Source organism: Aedes albopictus, chromosome 1 (assembly GCF_035046485.1).
Source record: "Aedes albopictus strain Foshan chromosome 1, AalbF5, whole genome shotgun sequence".
In the NCBI taxonomy this organism is placed as follows: domain Eukaryota; kingdom Metazoa; phylum Arthropoda; class Insecta; order Diptera; family Culicidae; genus Aedes; species Aedes albopictus.
In genome coordinates this window covers 64178315-64202584 of record NC_085136.1, presented here as the reverse complement: position 1 = coordinate 64202584, position 24270 = coordinate 64178315, and the positions used below count along the sequence as shown (strand labels likewise).

Genomic DNA, 24270 nt, shown 5'->3' with positions numbered 1-24270 from the left:
CAGAGAGTGTGAAGAGAAGAGAGGAGAGGAATGTCAAGAATGTAAATAAACCGGCGCACAATGTAATGAATGTGCGTATAGTCGGGTAAAAATTAAAAAAAAACCCAAACGTAACATAAAAAGTTTTGATTTAAATTATTCATAAGGTGAATCGGGACGCTGTGTTATTTTTCCTATCTTCCCTCTCCTTCTAACAATTTGCCTCGTGATTTTGAAGATGGTAATCTCGATTTCTATCGCACAGATGAGGCTGAAAAACAATCAGCATATGCACTGCAAGTGAGCATACACAATGATAGATTTTTTTTCCATTATATGAAGTAGAATCTGAGATTACCATCTTAGTAGAAACAGAGCAATGCGGATATGTCCTCGACCGTCCCGTCCGCCCATAATGAGCTTACGATAACAATTATGCACAGGCTACTAATTAGGAATGTTTATAAAATGTTACTCCATTCATTGAACCACTCAGTTTAAAATTAGACCGTGTTATAGTTTGTCCATGATACATTGCATTGTGCGCCATCAGGGGGGTGGCTTGCTGGGGTGATTTGGAGGGTGGTTCGAGTGGGTGGGAAAAACCTTTCCGTGTACTCCAGCAACTTTCACCTTAATTTTAAACTTTTCGAAGCCCGAAAGCACCTCGTTGAAAACGGTAATCATCCCGGGCGGAGAACAGCGAAAGGGTTTTCCGTTCGTTGTTGTCGGAAAACTCTCCGGAAAACTCCACAATTTTTATGTTTTCCACGTGCCCGCATCAGCAGTCGCTGGCTGAAGCCAGTTCATTTCTCGCATCACAACCACCGGCCAACTAGATTTATTGTCCTCCATGTTGTTTCTCCTTGCAAGTTGACCATTCGAAATAAAAAAAACACGGAAAATAATCGCAACAAGAAAACTCGCACCAAGGAGGATGTGATTCGCCCGGCGGAAAACTTTTCCCCTTTTGGAAAACCGATAAATTTTCCCAGTTGTTGTAAACGGCGCGTTTCTCGAAATAAGAGGCAGTTAATTAAAAAGTCGTTGTTTGGCCATTTCGACGCGAGCGTTGACGCTCACTTATCGGGTACCTATCGGTAGGTACCGCTCGCTCCATTACCGGATGAGAAAAGTTTTTCCTTCGGTCTTATCGTAGATTTTCGCCGGCTCCTCAGACGGAAAACAAAAAATGTTCAATTTTTACAAGTGTCTTTCTTGTTTTTTCTCCATTCTTTCTTCCAGCAGATGATGACGATGGACGTCACCAAGCCGGAACCGCCGTCCGGTGGCGGCGGTGGTGTTGGAGGCAGTGTTGCCAGCGGAAATGGTTCGCAGCAGTCTGGGCCCGTAACCGGCGGCGGTCAAAATGGAATTGGGAACGGCAATGGCCCGCATAGTCACAATCACAACCAGCAGCTGTGCGCCGGCTGCGGGAAACACATTCAGGATCGGTTTTTGCTGCGGGCACTGGATCTGCTGTGGCACGAGGATTGTTTGAAATGTGGTTGCTGCGATTGTCGCCTCGGGGAGGTTGGATCCACATTGTACACCAAGGGCAATCTGATGCTGTGCAAGCGGGATTATCTGAGGTAGGTTGCGTGCGAGGGGGACCACAGGCTGTTCGATGTGCTTAATGATGAGTTAATTGAAGCTTGAAAAATTCCAGGCTGTTTGGCAACACTGGCTTCTGCGCCGCGTGCAACAAAGTGATACCGGCCTTCGAGATGGTGATGCGGGCCCGGAACAATGTGTATCATCTGGAGTGCTTCGCCTGTCAGCAGTGCAATCATCGGTAAGTCCTTGGGCGTCTTCCGGTGGAGGACAGGGGTTCTCAAACTTTTCTTTTCTTCGATGCGAAACCGTAAAACCGTCAAAACCCTTGTTCAGATATCAACCGAAGAGAACGGATTCAATGAATTAAACTAAAATACAGAATTAAAAAAAAAAACGTTCGACTCAACCAGGGACTATGAAATAGTATGAGTGTTACGTCTGATAGTCTGTGATTCTACTGTTAGCTTTAACTTTGTTAAATATTCATATCATTCAAATTTGCTCCATGCAGTCCTTGAGGACAATCAATCTTATGTGCCTAAACAGCTCAATTTGAACTAATCCCACCATTCATAATTCGTCCCCAAAAGATTCAATTTCACAACTATTCATTAATCACAGAGAAATCCCACACCCGCTCTGAAGTTTCACCAGAAACGTAAAAACCACTCGAATAAAAAGGGGAAATCAATTTTCCACAGTTTTTGACAGATCCCATCACACAATCGTAGTAGCCACTGACTGCCTGTGCTATTGTCATCCAAAACATTCGCCATTCAAATATCATCTCAAAGCCTCCTCCGTCCTCCGTTCCAGTCAGGGAAGGGACCGGAAAATGATAAATTGTTAATGTTATTACAAACTTCTTCGGATGCCGGCCACCCCTGCCTCATCTTACCCCCCTCCAAGAGGCAATCCAAAACAAACAAAAGGTCAGTTTCCATTCCACAACTCCTCCTCACGCCCCTCGTCATAAGTCACAGAATTACGTATTCATCAAAAATCGTTCCCCGACGCGGCCGCCAGGTATGGGTAACGACCGGCAAAATGGTTTTCTGATTTCCCTCCAGAGCTATTTGGGCGATCCGGCGCGCCGGCATACTGGAAGGTTGCAGGAATTTCAAATGTCATTTTACATGCGAAACTGTCTCACACGGACCGGAAGCCTTTTGTTTTTGGCGTGTTCGAGACACCAGGAAAACAACAGAAAAAAAAACTGTTTCTCCGGTACACGACGTAAATAAATGATGGACTACTCTGTGGCAGTGGTTTCCAAACAGGTCCAGACGAGAGATTAAACCTCTTGTTGAACACAGGTTGATTGAAAATGCAACATTCCTACCTTATTCAGCTATTCTATTGAAAAAATGACAAAATTTGACCGCCTTCATGAAGATGTTCCTCGATCGACAAGAGCAGATGTTTGTAAATATTGTGCGGGTATTCCCTAATCGAACACGACGGTTTGGAACGGTCGTGCCTCAAAACCAACAGTCTCAAAAATCGTCCGTTCTTGCCTTCACACCTGGTTTCACAGTCGAATGTGTCAAAAGTGAAAGAGTGGCACGTTCTTTTTGCTGCCTCACTCACATTTAATCTTCGCTCTCTTTCTTTTTTCAACGATGACAGCAGAAGGTCACATCAAAAAACGAGATAGTTTGTTCAAAAGTGGCAGCAAGGAGATACTCAATTGACGAGGTTCGTAGAAAAGAGCGTTTGAAATAGGGTGTTGAATCGACCTTCGAATCCAGTTGCCAAGGAAACTCACAATACCATCAAGAAAATGTACGAAAGCATCTCAGGATGCAAAGATGCATCGAACTACGAGCTCCGTCCAACACTTTTTTAGAAACAGAAGCAGGTTTACCACTCCCTGAAGCGAATATCGAAATGTTGTTTTTCGGCTGTGCAGTCTTAAATGAAAGCTTTGATTATACATAATCGACGTTTCGGTCCTTGGATCGGACTTTCTTCAGGGGGCTCGAACGAATATCGTATTTCTATCGTCTCCGTTCTCTTCGGCAATAGTAGCAACTGATCCCAATCTTATCGATACTAGCCTTACAGCCTTCAATGATGGAAAAGGAAGGAAGAGGGGGGAGCAGGCTACTGGGTTGAATAGCGCTGAAGCTAGTGTCTATTCTGATCTAGAGCTCATAGCAGATAGACACTGAAAGATTCCAAATCCAAAGCTAGTACGAGTTGACCTTTAGTGTTACCTTTCAGTACTAAGCGTGATTACAAAATTGAATCAGGTATGCTAAGCATTTCTCGAGATCGAAGAATGCCGATCGAATCCCCAGTAGCTCCTCTAACGTTCCTAACCTCATTGCTAGGACCCATTACCGTTGGCCTGCTAAAAGTCTACCACGAGTCGCCAAATTCCGTGGTGAACCCCTGGAAGCAGCCTAGAAGGTCTGCCTTAGGGCCTCCGCCTACAGAGAGAGCCTCGCCCGAGGACCAGCCTGAGAGTTCGTAGTGTCCTTGGACCTCGGGTGCAACCATGGAACACCCCAGTACTACGCAGCATTGACCTCGTCCATCAAACCGCCTCCGAGATGACCATTTGGTACCCTCCGAATACCTCCGGAGCCTGCGAGGACGTCCTAGGCTCGTGGACAGCCGAAAGCCCCGCCAGAACATCCAGAATCCTCCATGTGCTGCACTTCTGCCGGCTGGCCTCATAGAGGCTTTGCTATTCTACAAGTTTCCTATGGTTTTTTGAGGTACAACGGGGCAAGTTGAAACAGCTGGTTAACGTGATGTTAATCATGATAAACAACGTGGAATAATCACGATAAACATGATAATCATGATAAACAACGTGGATAATCACGTGGAATAACGTGATGTTAATCATGATAAACAATAGGGGTACTCACTAAACAGATTAAATTGCTGCGTAAGCCATGATTTTCTGCTTATTTGAAATGTTTCATGATTCTACGAATGAAATAATCAAAGATTGCCTTGGTGATAGCGACGTTTAATCAGTTTAATCAGTTTACGCTGTTATGTGAATCCCCCTAATGTGAATGCCATAACACATAGTTTTTGTTTCTATCAATCTTTTAGTAAAGGAATATTTTCCAAATTGTATTGAAATCTGTTTCAAAACTTCGCGTTTCAACTTGCCCCGGTGTACTGTATAGGACCTCTTTACAGTTTCAGTTTCTTTATATCCTTACTATACGGGGCCCATATAGCCGAGGCGGTAAACGCACGGGTATTCAGCATGACCATGCTGAGGGGGACGGGTTCGATTCCCGGTCGGTCCAGGATCTTTTCGTAATGGAAATTTCCTTGACTTCCTTGGGCATAGAGTATCTTCGTGCCTGCCACACGATATACGCATGCAAAATGGTCATTGGCAGAGGAAGCTCTCAGTTAATAACTGTGGAAGTGCTCATAGAACACTAAGCTGAGAAGCAGGCTTTGTCCCAATGAGGACGTAACGCCAAGAAGAGAGAGAGAGAGATATCCTTACTATGAATAATAATAAAGGTGTTAAAAAGTCCAAGGCTTATGCAGTCTCTGCCAAACGGTTTAATGGTGGGTAGATATTGCAAACCTCTGCTTAGGTAGACACTACACAGGTATTCTCTCGCGCATTTATCCAGGTATTCTTCCAGATATAACTGCAGACATTGCTTTAGGTATTTTTGACCAGGAACTCTTCAAGAAAAATTTGGAGAATTTTTCCTAGGAATCTACAAAGGTACACTCTTAGAAAAAATATCTGAAACGTTTCCTGCAGAACGCTTTTAAGAAATTTATGTGTCGTGAAAGGAATCCGTGGCGGAGCCGCAGGGTCAATTTCTATTAAAAAAAAACCTGAGGGTACTTTTGCAGCAATTCTTGAAGATATTTCTCAAAGAATTTCGTGGAGGAACCCTTGAAAAAAAAAACCATAATGTTTTTGAAGAATTTTTAAGAGGAATTTCAGATAACTCCATGGAAGAATTTCTAAAGAACTCCCTAAAATGCCTAAAATCTGAAGATATAGAATACCTAAAAACTTCTAGAGATAATTTTTGAAGGAATCCCTGAAAGAATTTCAAAAGGAATCCAAGTAGGAATTTCTGAAAGAGTTCCAGAAGGAACTTCTGAAGAAATCCCCAGTAGAAATTTCAGGAAGTACTCTTGAATAGATCTCTAGAGGAATATCTGAAAAAAATCTGAGGAAATTTTAAAGGGAATCTCAGGATTTATTTCTGGTGATTTTACTGGAGGAACTCCTCGGAAAATATTTTATTAATAAAGACTGGACTCGAAAAAAGTGCGATTAACAAAATAAAGTATAACCACAGAGAAACAGACGTAACATTTAGAACAAATTTCATTTAAATTATCGTCACGAAAACGTAACCGCCCAATACTAAATGTCCTGTGTTTGACCGGGCCATCACTAGGTGGCGGTAGTGAGGAAATGTCATACAGGAGCAAAAACAATGGCAGCACCACGAGTGATCAATCGACCAGCAACTGAAAACTTGAATCAACCGTTAAAAAGGTGATCGATGGGAAGCGGGTAGAGTATGACGCCTGTTTCTCTGTGGTATAACTTTTGTTTGTGTGCACAATAATAGTGTTTTTTATCAACCAAGAATAACACATTATGTGTAGCTAATACCATAAAAATTTCATCAAAATTGGTTGAATGTTGTCGGAGATATCGTCGAAAAGAAGAATTTTCTTGGGCATTCAAACACTTTAAAAAATATCACGTTTGTTACCTAAAACTGTAGAGCCAAAAATACTCACCCGATTTCAATGAAAACTTTTCTGTACGTAAAGTATGTGTGTAGAAGTATTGTGTTAAAATTTCATTCAATTTGATCTAACCGTTAAAAAGTTATAGTTATATGTAGCAGTATGTCACAATAAGTAGATGTGGTTTTTGGTATAGTGAAATTTAAACTGCTCTAACTTTGAGAGTATTCAACCAAAATGGCTGAAACTTTCACTGCGAACATTTTTAACACAATTTTACGCTGTCAAAGTTTTATAAAAATCGGGACAGTGTTGCCAGTTCTACAGTGAAAATAATGCTCACTGATTTTTAAATGTTAGTTCCCAAAATTAAAAAAAAATCAACTTTTTCGTTTGAATTGTTAAAATAGTACTGAACCAATTATGAATAACTTTTCACCACCCACTTTGCTTCACTTGGAGAACTTACTGTCAAATTTTCAAATGTTTCGATGAGCTAACAACAAAATCATAGATACCCTGAACAATTTTTCAAGTGGAGAATATCTGTGCCAATACTGAACCGATTGTGATGAAATTTTTATGGTATTAACTGCACATAACATGCTATTCTTGGTTAAACAATCAGCTATTTTTGTGCACACAATCAAAAGTTATACATTGTTTTGTGTGTCTCACTTTTTTCGAGTCTAGTCTTACGATTATCCATCGCTCATGAAAAACTCAGCCGCAATGGTAATGTTGTGTTACATTTGTAAGGTAGTTGTTACGTTTGTAATATCGTTTTAAGAATTTTCCATGAATTGAGGAATGCAAATCATGGAAATTTCTTCGATTATTGCATGAGTTGTATCGTAATTTATACTACGGCTTGTGATACTGTCCCTAAATTTAATGTGCATTTGTAGTGCTCCAAACATTTCAAGGCGATCCAGTACAAAACACGCAAGCCGTCCCCTAGCACGGCGATCAAATTATAGACTAGAGTGGGTCAACGTTGTATGGAGAAACTTTATATTTGATCGTTTCAACCTGGAATAAAGCTTTTCCTTATAGATTTTATTAGTGTCCAAAACAACTGTGCAAAATTTGGGAGCGATTGATTGCGTCCCCATATTCCGCATTGCAATTGAAATTTGTATGGAAGTTAGTATGGGAAAACGTACTTTTTTTGCATTTTACTCATAAGTTGAATTCTTTTGTCTAATACCATGTAACTGATGACGTTAAAGCATAGTCTTGGATATGCTGAAAAACTTTGCCGAAGACCGCAAAGTGATCCGATGGTTGTGAAAAAAGTTATTCGTCTGGTAACTTAGGTTAAAAATTGAGATTTTATTATTGATGTTATTCCTTTACATGTTAAACCACAACCGGGCAAATCTGTACGTCATAACTTTTTTCACAAGTGTCGGATCACTTTGCGGTCTTCGCAAAGTTTTTCGGCATAATTTAGGCTATACTTTAACGTCATTAGTAAGATCTTTTTAGGCAAAAAAATTCAATTTATAAGAAAAATGCAAAAAAGCACGTTTTTTATATTAAATTTCATACAAATTTCAATCGCTCCCAAATTTTGCACAGTTGCTTTGCACATTAAAATTAATCGAAAAAGCTTTGTTCCGTAAAATCGACTTTGTTGACCTAGTCTAATGGGTATATTTGATATGAAAAAGTTGATTAGAACACACAAGCTGACGAACGAAAACCCAAGATGGTTTACCAACGCTAATATAGTCGCTGTTTTATGAAGTTTTGGGTTCTGAAATCATAAAATATGAGAATATTTGGAATGGAGAAGACGACCAGAGTCGTCCAATATTGAAGATGACGGAACAAAGTCAAGTTGGTGGATGTTTTATTTAATGTGGATGCTTTGGTATTTATAGGGAAGTTGTCCGAAGTTTAAAAATCATAAGAAAATCCAAGGTCAAAAATCAAGACAGGGGCCGACACCCAAATGACCGTTGTTTTATGGAGTTTTATGCTCTGAATGTGCAATGAGGGTATATTTAAAGTGGGGAAGATGATCGAAGCCCAGAGATGACAAACAGAAAATCCAAGATGGCAGATTCAAACCGAGATGGCGCCAGTTTATGGAATTTTGGGGTCTGAAACCATGCAATTTGGTATATTTAGTATGGGTTACGTACAAAAGGCTGAATTACGAAAGGCTGAAATAACAAAAGGCTGAAATACGAAAGGCTGAAACTACAAAAGGCTGAATGCATCAAAAGGCTGAAATAACATAAGGCTGAAATACTGATTCTACTAGTTTTCAAACGCAACCCACCTAAAAACTATACTCAACATTACCAACTCAGAAAAATAGACGTTTTTGAATAATTACACATATTCATTGTACAAGGGATAGACAAAATGATCGCGACAGGCAAAATTTTCACTATTCAAAAAATGTCCAATTAACTGTAACTTTTCGAAAAGTGCATCAAATGTTCTCAAATTTTCACTGTAAGTTTATCAACTACACTGAATTCTTTTTTTACGCGACTTTTTTTTACGCGATTTTATTTTGCACGACTTTTTTTACGCGATTTTCTCGAAGTTACGCGACTTTTTTTTACGCGGTTTTGGTCATTTGCGGAGGGCAAATCGCGTAAAAAAAATTTCCTTTGGATTTTTTTTGCGCGAATTCTCGAAGTTACGCGAACTTTTTTTACACGATCTTTTTTTGCGCGAACGCATCCATCGCGTAAAAACAGAATTTAGTGTAGTTGTGTATCAGTGGACAGAATTTGGAAAAGATCGGGCTATTCTGCACGAAGTTATGAGCATTTTAAAAAAAAAGGTAGAATTATCCGATAGCCAACTTTTTGCTGTTATATCTCTGGATTCAATGAACCGAATGCAATGAAATTTTGTCCATTTATGACTTATTTCGGAAAAAAAGCGTATATTTCAAAGAAGGGAAAATCTCTGATGATATTGTTAGTAACCGTAATGGCAATAATCGTCAAAACAACATGACTCGAAAGAATAGCTCATGTTTAAAGAAGGAAACATTAACTTTATAAATATTATCACTTCCTTTTTGTGTTCGTTGGTAGGTATGCACCACTAGCCTATGGACAAGACAGATACAGCAAGAGTAACTCTGTAATCGAAGTGTTGCTCAAAATTCCTCTGGATAGCTCTGGGTCACTCTGGGTTTCCCGAAGTAATGCCTGATATCAGTGAAAAATCGAGCAGTTTAACCAGATTTACCGCTTTGTAGAGACGTTTCTGAAAAGATTCTAACAAAAAGAGTTACTCAGGATTGCTCAGAGTTGCTCCGGATTTCACAGTGAGTATCTTCGTACCTGTTACACGATATTCCAAAGCTGTGAAGCAGGCTTGATCTCAGTTCGGGCGTTACTCTAAGAAAAGGAAGTATTGCTATAACTTATATATGCGATTTCGTATTTTCAGCCTTTTAAATTTTCAGCCTTTCAGCCTTTTGAAATTCAGCTTTATGTAACCATCCCATTTAGTATAGGAATGTCCGAAGAATTCAGCATTGGTGATTGTTAGATAGAATTTCTAGATAATAACACCCGTCCTGGGATTCGTGTGATAAGGCGAAGAAATATGCTACGTCGGATGCGTTTTTCAACATCTATTCTCGTCGACGAGGTAGTACGGACTAATGAAAACAATAACAAACATGCATAGTTATAATTATCAGCAATTTTTGCTTCGTCTCTCACACACTCATACCACAGAGAACAGACGTCTATCTTCGCTTTCTGCCTTGTGTAAAACTTTGTAACGGCCATTTCAAAGTATGTGGTTATGCTCCCGTTGCGTGGCGCCAGCGTCCCATCACTTGTTGTCATTTTTGTTTCCAGTGCTCGCCGTTTTTGGCCGTTTGGCGCTCGTGTCGCTTTGTGGGCTAGTGTATTTTAACGATGAACACTGCCATCGTGTAGTCAAATCGACTTTATATGTGGGGCAGTCTCCGTTAGTGGCGTTAAATTAAACTTAAATCCTTTACACACGATTTCGACGTATTTTTGTTCGAACTTAAACGTCTGTTCTCTGTGCTCATACACTCAGACACTCGTAGTCATCTGTCATCCATCAGAGGTTCCCAACTCCTAGTGCTTCTGTTCATCCTAAGAGTGGCTGCCACTACTCTCCTCTCATCTACTCCAACAGTTATTTGCAAAAGTGACAGCAAGGAGCCTCAATTTGACAAGGTTCGTCGTGAAGGGCGTATGAAAAAGTGGCCAAAGTAACTCAAAATACTAATGGGAGAATACTCTGGCTCAACAACTGCAAAACTGTAAAACTCAAATGAATTCTTAAAAGAATTTCCGTTATTTCCTTTGTTGGAATTAGAAATAAGTGTTGAATGGAATGCTTAAACTATTAAACACTGACAAATGATTTTATTTTCCAAGTTCTCTTTTTCCCTTAAAATTCCACTGGTTAATTTCTAAATATTTTGTTTTCAAAAATTCAAAAAAAAAAAAAATCATAATTTTATAAACTGAAAAAGAAATCTCCCGAATGAAGTGAAGTTTGACTTAAGGTGAATTTTAAGAAGGTTTTGATGGAAAGTGCAGGAAGAGAAATTAACGCAAAGACAACTGAATATACAAGCAAATCTTTTCGAAAGCGTTCTGAAATAATTAGAAACCTTTCAAAATGCCTTGAACACCATTTAATCTCGAGCTCACCTGAAGCCCGTTCAAACTCCGAACTTCGAGCGCCTTGTAACCCCTCTAGATCCCCTTGGAGCTTCTTTTAAACTCCCGGGACTCCCTGAAGCCCATTCAAATGTCCCTCTTTAAACCACTTTGAATTGCTTTCCCTGAAGTCACCGTTAACTTCTTTGATCCCCTGAAACACCTCCCCCTGATTTATGATTCCTAATTTTTAGTAATGGATCACTAAAATAACTAAAACGACCGCTATGAAATAAACAGATAGCGCCACCGTAGCCTTGTGTGTTTGACGTAACTCGACTGCTGTCACTGTGTTACCGTCCATATACGGTGGCGCTTTTGTTTTGATGCGGTGAGTAGCGAAAAAGTCGGTTTCAATGATCCATTGAATCCGATTTCTTATTTGTGGAAACGCTTTGAAACCCCTAAGACCACTGAAACGTTTTGGAATGCCTTGAAACCCTTCTGAAATCCATCAATTATATATGTGTAACATATTTGCTGTCCTCAAGTTTAAAAGAGTTTTGCAGCTATTTTGCAGCTATTCTTGTTAGTAGAGATACTCCAGTAAGCTTCAATCAAAGTTTTCTGAAGTAAATCCTGAAAAAAATGTAACACCATGGGACCACGTAAAACCTACTGGATCGTTTGGAAACGTATTGAAATCAGCCTGAAATTCTCCTAAAGATGTGCTGCCTGCTACCTATAAGTCCACGAGAACTTCTCGAGGCCCTTGAAAGCATTCTATGAAAGTCTCTCCAGCAGCTGTCTTGAAAGCCCCTGAAACCTTTGGGAATTTATCTGATGCTCCGTGAAATTCTTTGAAATGACTTGAAACGTATTGAAACTCATATAAAATCTTCCTGAGATATCAAGAAACTTGTCGCAAGCCTCCGGTAGCCTCCCTAAGCACTCGGAAAACTATCTGAAAGCCCCGAAACCTCCAGAGACCGACTGTATCGCCATGAACCTTTCTGAAACTTCCTGGAAGTTTTCTTGAAAGTCCCCGAAACTTGTGAAACCTCCGACACCCCTTCAAATTCTTTGAAACACCGTAAAATCCTTCTGAAGTTTTCCTACGAGTGCCTGAAGGCCGCTGAGATTCCAACGCACCCATTTAAAACTCCCTGAAACGTCTTGAAATGCCTCTGAAACCCACTTGAAACTTAATTAACGCCATATTGGTTGACGAGAAGAGTAGGAAATCAACCAAAGCATTTAATTCATTGGAATTCCTCAAAAAATTCAACTGGAAACGCCTCCAGAAATTCCTTCTGGGAAATCCTCCAGCAGTTCATACTGACAATTCCTTGAGAAACTCCGTTTGTAAATTCTACTGAATGTTCCATCTGAGGATTGCTCCAGGTATTCTTTGTGGTGATTCCTAAAGAAATTTTATATTATTTCTTCAGGAAACCCTTCAGCAGCTTATTGGGGGATTCCTACAGGAGTTCAGTTTGTGATTTATTACAGAATTTCTTCTAATTTTAGGAATTTGATCTCCGAATGCCATCAGGATGTAGGACTCCTGCAAAGTTTCCAGAAGAAACTCCCTTATGGATCCCAAGGGACGTTTTATGAGCGACCTCATGGAGATACTCCTGAAAAGTTCTAAGTAGGAACCTCTTAAAGATTTCCAGAAGGAATTTCTGGAGTTATTTCAAAAATAGCTCTGGTGGACTTCCAAAAAAAAACTCCAGCAAGATCCTAAAAAGAACTTCTAGAAAATTCAACACAGGACGTTCTGTTAGATTAGAAGAAGTAACTCCTGGAAGATTGTTAAAATGAATTTCTGGAGGATTCCCCAAAAAAAATCTGGAAGATTTCGCGAAAGAACTCTAGAAGTAGAAATCCAGGAGTAGAATGTTTAAAGGAACCCTGGAGGACATAAAAAAATTCTCATGGGATTCGTTCTGGTATTCTTTAGAAAGTCCTTTAAGGATTGCTGCAGATGTTCGTGAGTTTTTTTGAATTTCTTCAGAAATTTTTCTGGAAAAGTCTCAAGAAAATTCTTACGTAGATTTATTAAAAATCCTATTGGGGGTTTTTTTAGAAATTCTGATTATTTTCATGAGCTCTTTCAGAAATTATTTTTGGAATTTCTCCAGAGGCTCCTTCAGGTAAACATCATATAATAAGTGATTCTCTCAGGTATTTATTAACAAACGTCTCTAGAAAATTCTGAAAAGATACTAAGTATTGGATTTGTCTCCAGTGGTTTTTCCAAGGTATCTTTCAGATTTTTTTTCTTCCGGTGATGCTTAAGGATCTTCTCCAAAGATTCTTTCAATGATTCTTCCAAAAGTTACTGTATTCCTTATCATTTTCAGGCAAATTTTCAAGAAATTCTTGCATTAATACCTGCAAAGGGGGTCTTCCAAGAACTTTTTCATCACTTCCTTTCAAAATTTAATTTTCTGCTGATTCTCAATTTTTTCAATATCCGTTTTTTTTATCAAAACAAAAAAGAATAAGTTATACGTTGCATGATTTTAGGAATTTCTTACTAAGCTTTCAATAAAGGGACACATGTTTGAAATGCCTTACGGTTACGGTTGCGGCTTAAATTCGAATGAGCTCATTCATTATTTCTTTCAAGTGAATTATTTTTCGACAACATCGATAGCACTGTTAATGCCGAACTCCCAAAATAGGGATACTCTAAAACCTCTTTTTATGCATGTTATTGCACTTTTAATTTATGCACCTTTTTTATGCCCTGCTTAAAAAGAGGGAAAGCTACTCGTAACCAATATAGTGCATAATTGTGGGCTTCGTGGCTGAGCGGTTAGCGGCGTCAGTCGTTTAGGTGTCTCGTAAGCCTCGGAGTGTGGGTTCGATTCCCGCTCAAGCCGGGGAAAACTTTTCGTCAAACGGAAAATTCTCCACTGGGCCACTGGGTGTTATATGTGTTGTCCGTTGTCAAATGTTAGTAATGTTCAGTCTGTAGAGGCCGCAAGGTCGAAGACGGTCTTTTTTAAGAATATTTAATAATGACGGGAACTATTGCAACGGTGGCCACACCCCTTACAGAGGAGAGCAAAGGAAGGGAACAGGTTCGTTTTTGGGTGTTTCCGAAGGTCTCATGTGCATAACATGGGGTCCGAGTGGTCCTTAAGGGGGTTTCGGAGTCATTTCAGGAAATCTCAGAGCATTTTAGGCTGGTTTCAGAGGCGTTACGGAGGCGTTTTTAAGGGGTTTGGTTTAGGAGGATTTTTTGAGGCATTTCAGAACGTTTCAGAGCATTTTCTGCGGAATTAAGAGGCATTACGAAAGCGATACGGAGGAGTTTTGGGGTTCGGAGCTTCTCAGGTTCGTTACATGGGGTCCGAGTTGGTTTAAGGGGGATATTGGAGGCATTTCAGGATTTTTCAGAGCATTTTCGGCGTGATTAAGAGGCGTTACGGTGGAGTTTTCGTGGAGTTTAAAGCCTCTCGGGTGCGTTACATGGGGTCCGAGGGGGTTTAAGGGAAATTCTGAAGGTCTTTCAAGACGTTTCAGAGCATTTTCTGTGGGATTAAGAGGCGTTACGAAAGCGTTACGGAGGAGTTTTCTGGGGGTTTGTAGCCCTTCAGGTGCGTTACATGGGGTCCGAGGGGGTTTAGGGGGATTTTGGAGGCATTTGAAGACGTTTCAGAGAATTTTCGGAGGGTTCAGAGGCGTTACGGAATCGTTATTGAAGAGTTTTCAGGGGTTTCGAAACCTTCAGGTGCATTATATGGGTTCCCCGGGGGTTTTAAGGGGGATTTTTGTGACACTTCAGGTAGTTTCAGAGGAGACTCAGAAATTCCTTAAAACGCACCTCAAACTTTTGCTATGCCCCTTAAAGTCTCCTGAGATCCCTTGAATTTCCCCTGAAGCCCCTTGGAACGCCCCTGAAACCCACTTAATACTATTGAAATACCCCAGAATTCTCCGTAATCCCATGAAGACACCAAAAAATCATGACAGAACACCCTTGTAAGGCTCCTCAGATCCCCCGGAACAACCCCTTAAAACGCCCCTGAAGCCCCTTGGAACCCCCTTTTTGGGCTCTTCGGGAACTTTCTGGAAACCCCCTTAGCCCCATCTCAACTGCCCAGGAGCAAGACCTGTTCTCGCGAACTAGATTCCCTAATTAAAGCACAAACTTAATTTATGCATAAATTTCTCTCTTTTTATGCCTTTTTTAATTTATGCAGTTCCACCCATGTGTATAAAAAGAGGTTCCAGTGTGTTACTAATAGCACCCGGTTTTTTTTTTAATTTCTGCAGGATTTTCTTCAGAAACTGTATCAGACATTTTTATATGAATTCCTTCAGAGACATCTCCAAAAGTTCTTTCATGGATTGCTTCAGAAATTACTCCAGGGATGGATCCCTCAGAAATTTCTTCAAGAACTCCACCAGTACCTTTGTCTGCAATTTCTGGGATTTCGGCAGACATTTTTGGGAGTTTCCTTCAGAATCCTATTATAGACTTCCCCAGGGATTTCTCCAGAAAATTTTCATCTACTTTTCCTTGGAAGTTGGAACAATTTATTTCTAGGAAAAGGATAAGGAGGTATCTTAATGAGTTTCGTTTCATGTGTTTTCCCTGGCATTCATCCAGAAATTCATCCAGAGATAACTTCAGAAATTACTTCAGAAGTTTTGTACAGGAATACCTCCAGAAAATGTTAAAGAATTTCGTTGCTCCAAGTTTATTAAGGGATTCCTTCAGACAATCCTCCAGGGATTTCTTCAGAAATTCTTACAGAGATTCATTCGGACATTTTTCTATTTTTTTTCATGTAATTTCTGGAAGAATTTACTGGGAAAAAACCCTGAATAAATATCTGAATCAATTCTTGCAGGAATCCCTGAAGGAATCCCAGGACATATTTCTGATAGAACAATTCTGATAAACAATTCTCTAAAAGTCTCCGTAAGAATTTCTGCAGGAATCTCTGTAAAAATTTCGACAGGAATTTTTTGAGAGATCATTGTTAAACATTTTGAAGAAGTTTCTGCAAAACTTTATGAGAAATCTTTTGAAGAAATCCCTTGTTGAAGTTTAAATCCCTTAAATTCTGAGGAAGACGCTGGAAATAAATTCAAAGAAATTTCTGAAGGAATCCGAGTAGGAATTTCTAAAAAAATCTCTGAAGGAATTTCTGAAGAAACCTTCAGTAGAATCTCAGCGGAATATCAGGAAGTAATCATGTATGATTCTCTAGAGGAAGATCCCAGGAGGAATTTCTAAAGAATTTCTTGGATAAATAGCTGGAAGAAATCCTCGGGATACCCTTTGTGAAATTCCTAGAGAAAATATTGAGAAAGCTTTAGAAAAATACTTGGAGAAATACTTTTATTAACATTTTTGAACACTTTCTGAAAGTATTCCTGGAGCTAATTGTGCACTTCGAAATAAGTGAGCGTGTTCCTCAAGAAATAATAGAGAAGCCTCTGTCTAGATCTATAGAAAAAACTTTTAAGATTGTTTATATTTTTTTTGAATTGTGTAGAATTTCATATGAAATGTTTAGTTCCTGTAAAATCCGTGGAGACATTCTTAGAGTTATCCTTACAGGAAATGCCAGACAAACTGCTAGCAAAATACATGGATCAATATCTGGTGCAAGTTCTGAAGGAAACGCTGTATAAACTCTTGTAGATATCTCTGCAAGAATCTCTGAAGGGATTCCTAGAGGATTTTCTGGATGAATCCTAGAAGAAACAACTTGACACGTACCTGTAGGAGTTTTCAATGGAATCCCTACAGAAATTCCCATCTAATCTCTGATGGACTGCTTTAAGAAATACATGTACGAATTTCTGAAGTAATGTCTGAAGAAATCACTGGTAGAGTTTATGAAGCAATCTTTAAAAGAATTTTTGAAGGAATCTCAGTAGAAAATTTTGAAGGAATCCCTGCAGAAATTTCTGAAAGATTTTCTAAACGAATTTCTAGAAGAATTTCTAAAGTTATGCCTGTCAGTCTTCCAGAAGAATCTACCTAAAAGGAATCATGGAGATATTAAAAAAAAATCTTGAGGAAATAAGGTGACAGGGTATCCTCGGCAGGTTTGTTCTCTCCATTGTGAGGGGTTTTTGTTGACCAAATGGCCTGAAACTTGGTCGTATAATTCGTATTTGAAAGGAACCTTCGTAAATTTTCAGACAGAATTCCTGGAGGAATTTCTGAAGGAACAAATGGAGCAATTTTGGAAGGATCCATAGTAGATTCTTTAAAGAAATCCGCGGACAAATTTATGGAGGATTCTGATCAAGACAAGGAAGTATTTGTGGAGAAAACTTTGTAAAGTTTCTGAAGGAGTCGTAGGTGTTTCTCAACAAATTCTTGGAGAAATTTTTGAAAGAATTTTGAACTTTTAATTTTCTGAAGAAGTTGCTGAAAGCATTTCTGAAGAAATCCGTGGATAATTTTTTGAAAGAAGTTTCGCACAGATTTATGAAAAAAAAATGTGGAAGAATTTCGATGGAAATACAAGAGAGGTTTGCTCGAGGAATTTTTGAAGAAATGTGTGGAGGATCCTCTAGAGGAAATTTTGAATCAAGTTTTGGAGAAGTTTCTTAACCAATCAACATGTTTTATAAGAACTTTCAAAAGGAGTCCGTGGAAGAGTTTATGGAGAGAATTGTTGGTGGATTTTCTAAAGAAATCCATGCCGCAGTTTCGGAAAGAATCCAAGGAAGGTTTGATAAAGAAGTTCTTAAATTAATTTCTGGAGTGATCGTTGGAAACACTTTGGAGAAAAAATCCAAGGAAAACCATGAATTTCCTTATGGCAGAATTCCCCAATATAGTTTAGTTAATGGCTTTCTTTGGTACATCGAGGTCTTGAAATAAGTCTGTGGTACACACATCCCGAGCAAAGTCTGATAGCAAATTGTAAACAAATTTTGATATTGTGATATTGCAAATTTTGATAACTCAGGTTGTTGTCATTTTGGTCGTTTTAACGGCTAAAACATCAAACATGAGAGCAGAAAAATGTTCCAGTGACAGCAAATTGAAAACAATTCCTGCTAGCGATGATAGCAAATTAAATCAGCGCAAGAAAAATGAAAAATCGGTCAATGTAGAGTTTTTCGGTTGATATCACTAGTTTACAGCATTTTTGAACTCGGTAAGCTGTTGATCATTTTTGGTGTAGAATCATGCCCTGAGTTCAAAAACGCGAACGAAAAAAATTACAGTAGAGCGGAAATTTTTTCGACTTTTCATACAAGGTTGATGATTTGAAATCGATTTTTGTTCTATTTTTAAGCAAAGTCGCTCACTTCAAACATCTCATTCTCCGTAATCAATGCTCCGATTGAGCTGAAATTTTTACTGTAATTCGCCTACATATGATATGACAAATAAACGTCGAGAAAGAATTTTTAAGTTGATTTTTTCTTATTGAAAAAAATACATTTCTTCAAAAAAATTTGGGAATTTTGCTAAAATTTAAGAAGATCGTCCCTAAAACTCACCAATATCTTGAATTTCATCAATCTGATGCAAAACCTGTATTCAGATGATCGAATGGTATTGTATTCAGCTTTTAATTTATGGAAAAATATTTAAAATTGGTTGAACAAAACGCAATATATTTGAATTTTAGTAAATTACATATTTTGAAAAGTTGCAAAACTCGATATTGAGCTAAAACTCAAAAACTGTTCTACTTAAAATTTTTTGAAGGTCGGTTTCGAAATCAGCACTAAATTGTGCTTCAAAAATTTTGGTCGTTGACAGAAGTTCACGACTTTCATTTTATTTTGTAAACTTGTGTATCATATCATAAATCTATGTAAATAAAAATGGAATGGTGTTTGTATGTCACGAATAGGCTCGGGAACGGACAAACGGATATACACCATTCTTTCAGTGTTTTATTCGTGCAGGGATCCAACGTGTTCGTACGAAAAAATAATTGGGAAAATTGACCAGGAACGCATCGAAAACAAGAAAGTTTGAAATTCCATTTTGCGGGGCATTTTTCTTCAGAGCTGCATGTCAAAAAACATAGTAGCTCAGAGAAAAAAATAATAGTAAACACAAACAATATTTATTATCGTCGCGGTTGAAACCCGAAATATCACCACACCCGACAGTCGAATTTTCTTAAAATCCATACGTGAAACCTAACGTCGGAGGTAGTGTGCCCACAGCGGACCCGGCCCTCTATCCAGCGCACTGTGCCCGACTTACCTCCGACACACGGTTTAGGAGAAAAATCGATTTTCGCGTGTCAAAAATTCTGACTTTTAACTGCACGAACAATAGTTTGATTCAACCGGAATACCGCATTGAATTTGGCAAAAACAATAAATTAGTTGAATTCAACTACCGCCGTTTGTTAAAACAAACTATAATGTTAGTATTTACTCAACAAATGTTTAGTTTGATTTAACCATCCGGTCGGTTATTCGCTTTTGACAGTTACCAAAACAAACCAAAATGGTAGTAAATTCTACCAATGTTCGTCGTTTGAATCAACTAATATTTAGTTTGAAACAAACAATAACTACAGTTCAAATCAACCAACGTGTTTGTTGAAATCACATGTAGCTTTACACCCGTTACCTCCCCCCTCCCCCAACTCTTTTCCCTCCCCATTCCCACCATTTTACGCATAAAATAAAATGAACGAATTTGTTTTGAACATTTGTATTTTGTATGAAGTAAATGTCGGCGTAAAAACAGGATCCTTGCCGATGTTTCTTCCGCTTAAACTTTCTGGGGATCCAAGAATCGGGCTCTCCTCCACGTAGGGTAAAAGGGTATAATGCGCCCCACCGGGGCAAAACGCCCCCTTCATTTTTTAAGCGATTCAAGCGCTTTTCGCATGCGTGATCGATTAGAAATCTTGAATATTGAAGAATAATTGCCATCAAGCTGATCCATTAGTTAATTGGTACAGAAAAGCAACGAAAATATCAGTCTGAAATCGAGGCTTTTGGCGTAATATTTTACCTCTTGTAAACTGACTTCATTGTAAACGAAGCTTGCTCTGTTTGCTTGTGTTATTTTGCAACTTTTATGCAGTTAAACACTTGTTAAAAGACCCTCCTAGGATAAGCATGTAGTGGAATTATACCCTGGGACAGTTTTATCACGGGGCTGGACGTTTTTCTTTTGGTGGGGCGTATTGCCCCGTTTTTTTTGATAAGGCAAATTTTTGAACGTTTTCGAAAAACGTTTCAAAGCTTCCATAGCCGCCCCTCCAAAGGCATAGTTTGCATGCAACACTTCACTGACTTTAGGAACAACGATTTGCAGTGGACAATAGATGGAATGAAGCACCAGTTTCAGATATATTGCCAATTCTGCTTAGGGGGGGCATATTATACCTGTTTACCCTACAGGATGCAATTATGGTCACATTTTATAACATGAGAGGTTGCATTTTGTAATGCTGAAAATGTGCTTATTACAATTAGAATGAAGACAAAATTGAAGCAAACATCAATTTACTTGATTATTTCTCTTCTCTGATGCAGTCAGGATGACTAAATTTAGATCAATGGCGCAACGAAAAGGCCGAAAAACAATCCTGAAACATGGCTGCAGACCGAGCTTATCAGACTATTAGTGTAAAATGGATCTCATGCCAGAGCCACGCCAAAATAAAAAGAATCAAGTGGCACGGTAGCAGAAACAAACCTTTAGTTTGTTCTGGTCAGTTTCAAACCAAATAATTGGTTGTTTTCTCTCCAAACAAAATATCGGTTAAATTTTACTGCCCGATTTGTTGAACTTGCCTAGTATTTTACTCTGTTTATCTGAATCAAAAATAAACCATATTTTGGTAAGTACAAACCAAACTGTTTGTAGAAATAACAAAGTTTTCGAATCGAAATAACCAATTTGGCAATTGTCTTATATTACTAAATGGTGGTAGAAACAACCGATTTACCAGTTTATTTCAAATTGTAAACGTGGATCAAAACCAACAAAACTACATCTCAAAACAACTATTTGTTCAGTGTGTAATTCAACAAACCTGTTAGTTGATTCAAACTACATGTTTTTTTTTCTCCGTGAGGCAGGCAGAACGATGTTTGCCGGGACAGCTAGTGTAATAATTTAATAGGCTCCTAAAGTCCTATCTGGATTCTTGTTTTAAACCGCAATATATGGTACAAGAGTACATATTTACTCATTTTTTGACGTTTTTATTAACCGTAGTTGAAAATATATAATTTTTATTTTTTAGTCTTTTGTCTCGTCCCTAGCTTATAACACATACTTTGAGTGATTTTTTTTCACCGTGTATGTCAGATAGGAACATTTTTGAATTCCCAGTGCGAAAAATGTCGAGCTCCGTCACACAAGGTTGACCTCAAGTGTCAAAGTAGAACTATTTACCATTTTACTTATTTCGAATTTTCTCATTATTCCTTTGTTTTTCAAATTCGAACAAAGTACAATTCCGATGAGAATACCATGCTTGATCGTATTATTCAATATAAGCGAGGTTTCGTCTTTAATTTTAGGACCCTATTGCACTAATGATATATTCCTAGAATTACTTTACATAGTGTTCTTAAAAATTTAAAACTATTGTAACACAAAATATTTACATTAATTCAAAATGGCAGCAAACCAAAAACAAATTTTGTAATCAAATTAAGAAAAGATAATTCGATATGAAAATGTGATAACAATTTGTTGCTGAAAACAAATCATGTTTTCGATTTGCTGTAATTTTGTTGTTGGACTTTGCTCGGGATGCTGTCTAACAGAACAGTGTTGTCAAACTTTCAAATTTAAAACAATCAAGTTTGTCGTTTTGTGATAGTACTTTATTGTGAATTGGAAATCTCTTCAACTCGGTAGCCCTGCCAAAACCGCGCTTCCGAATTGTTGAAAACTATCCTAGCGAGCGTAATATTGTTTTAATTTGATTTATAATCCTTGACAAATAAATTATACGACAAGGGGCTGCCCGACTCCCTTCTCGACTTCAGTTCGGGTTCGGTCCAAATGATAATGATAGTATTTTCCGGGAGGGGTCTTCCTATAGTGTTTGTGCGTCGGAAGATAAACGCCGCCCGGCGACCGGTTGACACGAAGCGACGGAACGGGCATTTCATATTTTGCGGTTATGGGGACAGATTTCAAAACCGGGTTGAATTGGTTTCGTTCGCTGTGCCTGCTTGGATTTAATTTGAAGTTGGGTTTTTCTATTGTCGTCAGTGCTTGCGAACCGAGGGGTGACGGGATGGAAGGGACTGACAAACGAACCGAAAGGGGTTACGGCAGTAATTACGTATCATTTACATTTCCCAGCGGCTGGGCTGCCTGGCTGGCAAATACAATTTACATTATTGATGGTTCCCTTTGCCACTCCGGTTGGTGGGAGACGAGGGATCCATTTATTTTGGATTTAGGAATTTGATATCATTCATATTTGTGGTGGTGGTGGGGTTCGTTTAATTGAAGTTTTTTACTCGAGAAGGAGAAGAGTGAGTGTATGTAATCAATCTTTCGGGGAGCTTTGACAAGTTTTAAAACGTCAAACGTGGGTGTCATGGCCAACTGCGCTGAGGCGGGGATGGTAGTGTGGGGGTCCGCCAACGGCGATGAAATCAAATGTAGCAGCGTGTTCTGGTTTTCCATTGAAATATTAATTTCTCTAGTTCTGCGTTCAATCGCAAATTGAACGTGTAAAAGTGCTCTCCTGGGAGTGCAACGATGCAAAACCGTGTAGGAAATCGATCCCATTCGAGAACAATGACCGGTGGTCGAACTTTTCCCATTCGCTTTTGTCGGAAATGTTTCCCCTTTCACAATAGGAATCCAGCATTTTTTCGTTTCTGATTCATGTTTTTTTAATTTCGTTGCAGGTTCTGCGTCGGGGACAAGTTCTACCTGTGCGAGAACAAAATCCTCTGCGAGTACGACTACGAGGAACGGTTGGTGTTCGCCTCGATGGCCAACCACCCGATGCTGAAACGTCAAATCGGAACGGGGGGTCCACAGCAGCAGCAACAGCAACAACAACAGCAGCAAGGGGGTGGCGTCGGAGCCGGAGGTCATCCACACCCGGTTCAGAACGGCATCGGAGGAGGCCATGGATCGGGACCGGGACAGCAGCAGCAGCAAGGTCAATCGCAGAACTCGCTGATGTCGCAGCTGGTGGCCGGGCAGCGGGCTGCCGGAGGCGACCATAACAATAACAGTAATCTACCGGTGTCACTCGGTGGCGGCGGTCCGTCACCGTTCGGGACGCCTACGCACATGAAGGCCGCCCTCAGCTCCGCTAGTTAAATTTGCGTTGTTCCTTCTTTTCACCGCCTATATCTGTATGTAGCTGTTGTGTATGTTCTGGGTGAAGAAACAAAGGGATGGAAAATTACTCAAATTACTCGAAAAGCCGAAAAAACTCACAACGATGTGCAATATTTTTGAACTGCGCTCTCATCCCAGCGCACTCGACGACATATTCGGCTGTCATTAATTGTTGCGTCAGAAGAAGAAAACCTAACCTATCAAAGCAGCCATGTGCCAACAAAGCGAAAACGCATTGCGAGACCCCTCGTTTCACGTTCGCGTGGTGCGCCGCGCATCAATGTGTCATATTTTTCGCGATCGCCTACTGCGTTGTTTATTTTTTTTGTCGCGGTGCATAACTGCACACGCGAGTGCCATAAATTTATGCAGTTTTTTTTTCGAGGAAAAAACGGAAATCAGTTCAGCATAAATCAAATTTACTCAATTAGATAAGCCCGCGATTGGTGGTGCGAAGGAAGGCGGGTTTGTTTAACACTTCATTTTGCGCTATTTGGAGCGAATAAATTACGCTGCACTGGTGTTCAGCGCGCTCTGCGGGATGAGATAAAAACGGGACAGACAGATTCTCTTCAGGAATTCCTCGAGGAATCCGTTCAGGAATTCATCCAGGAATCGCTTCATAAATTCCTCCAGGATTTCCTTCAAGAATTCCTCTAGGAATTCCTTCAGGATTTCCTGGAGGAATTCCTAAAAGGATTCCTCGAGAGATTCCAGGAGAAATTCATAGAGGAATTCTTGGAGAGATTTCTGAAGGGGTTTCTGGAAGAATTCCTGAAGAGATTCTTGCAGGAATTCCTGAAGAGATTCCTGGAGGAATTCCCGAAGGGATTCCTGGAGGAATTCCCGAAGAGATTCCTGGGGAATTTCCCAAAGGGATTCCTGGAGGAATTCTCGAAGGGATTCCTGGAGGGATTTCCGAAGGGATTCCTGGAGGAATTCCTGGAGAAATTGCTGGAGGGATTCCTGGAGAAATTTCTAGAGGAATCCTTGGAGAATCCTTACGGGATACCTGGAGGAATTCCTGAAGGGATTCCTGGCGGAATTTCTTGAGGAATTCTTGAAAAGATTTGAGAAGGAATT

The 24270-nt window shown here is 39.4% G+C and overlaps 1 protein-coding gene across 3 annotated transcripts in view; it reads left to right on the top strand.

Moving 5' to 3' along the window:
- Window positions 1–24247, top strand: part of LOC115256563 (LIM domain transcription factor LMO4.1-like) — a 73608-nt gene extending 49361 nt beyond the window's left edge. The window contains exons 2-4 of one of the 3 annotated variants that reach the window (XM_062844681.1): window positions 1225–1571; window positions 1634–1774; window positions 22743–24247. In XM_062844681.1, the coding sequence (XP_062700665.1) occupies window positions 1228–1571; window positions 1634–1774; window positions 22743–23166 (909 nt within the window). In that variant the 5' untranslated portion in view covers window positions 1225–1227 and the 3' untranslated portion in view covers window positions 23167–24247. The remainder of the gene's footprint in view (window positions 1–1224; window positions 1572–1633; window positions 1775–22742) is intronic. The other 2 variants (XM_062844680.1, XM_062844682.1) reach the window with 2 other exon arrangements.
- Window positions 24248–24270: the final 23 nt, after the last annotated feature.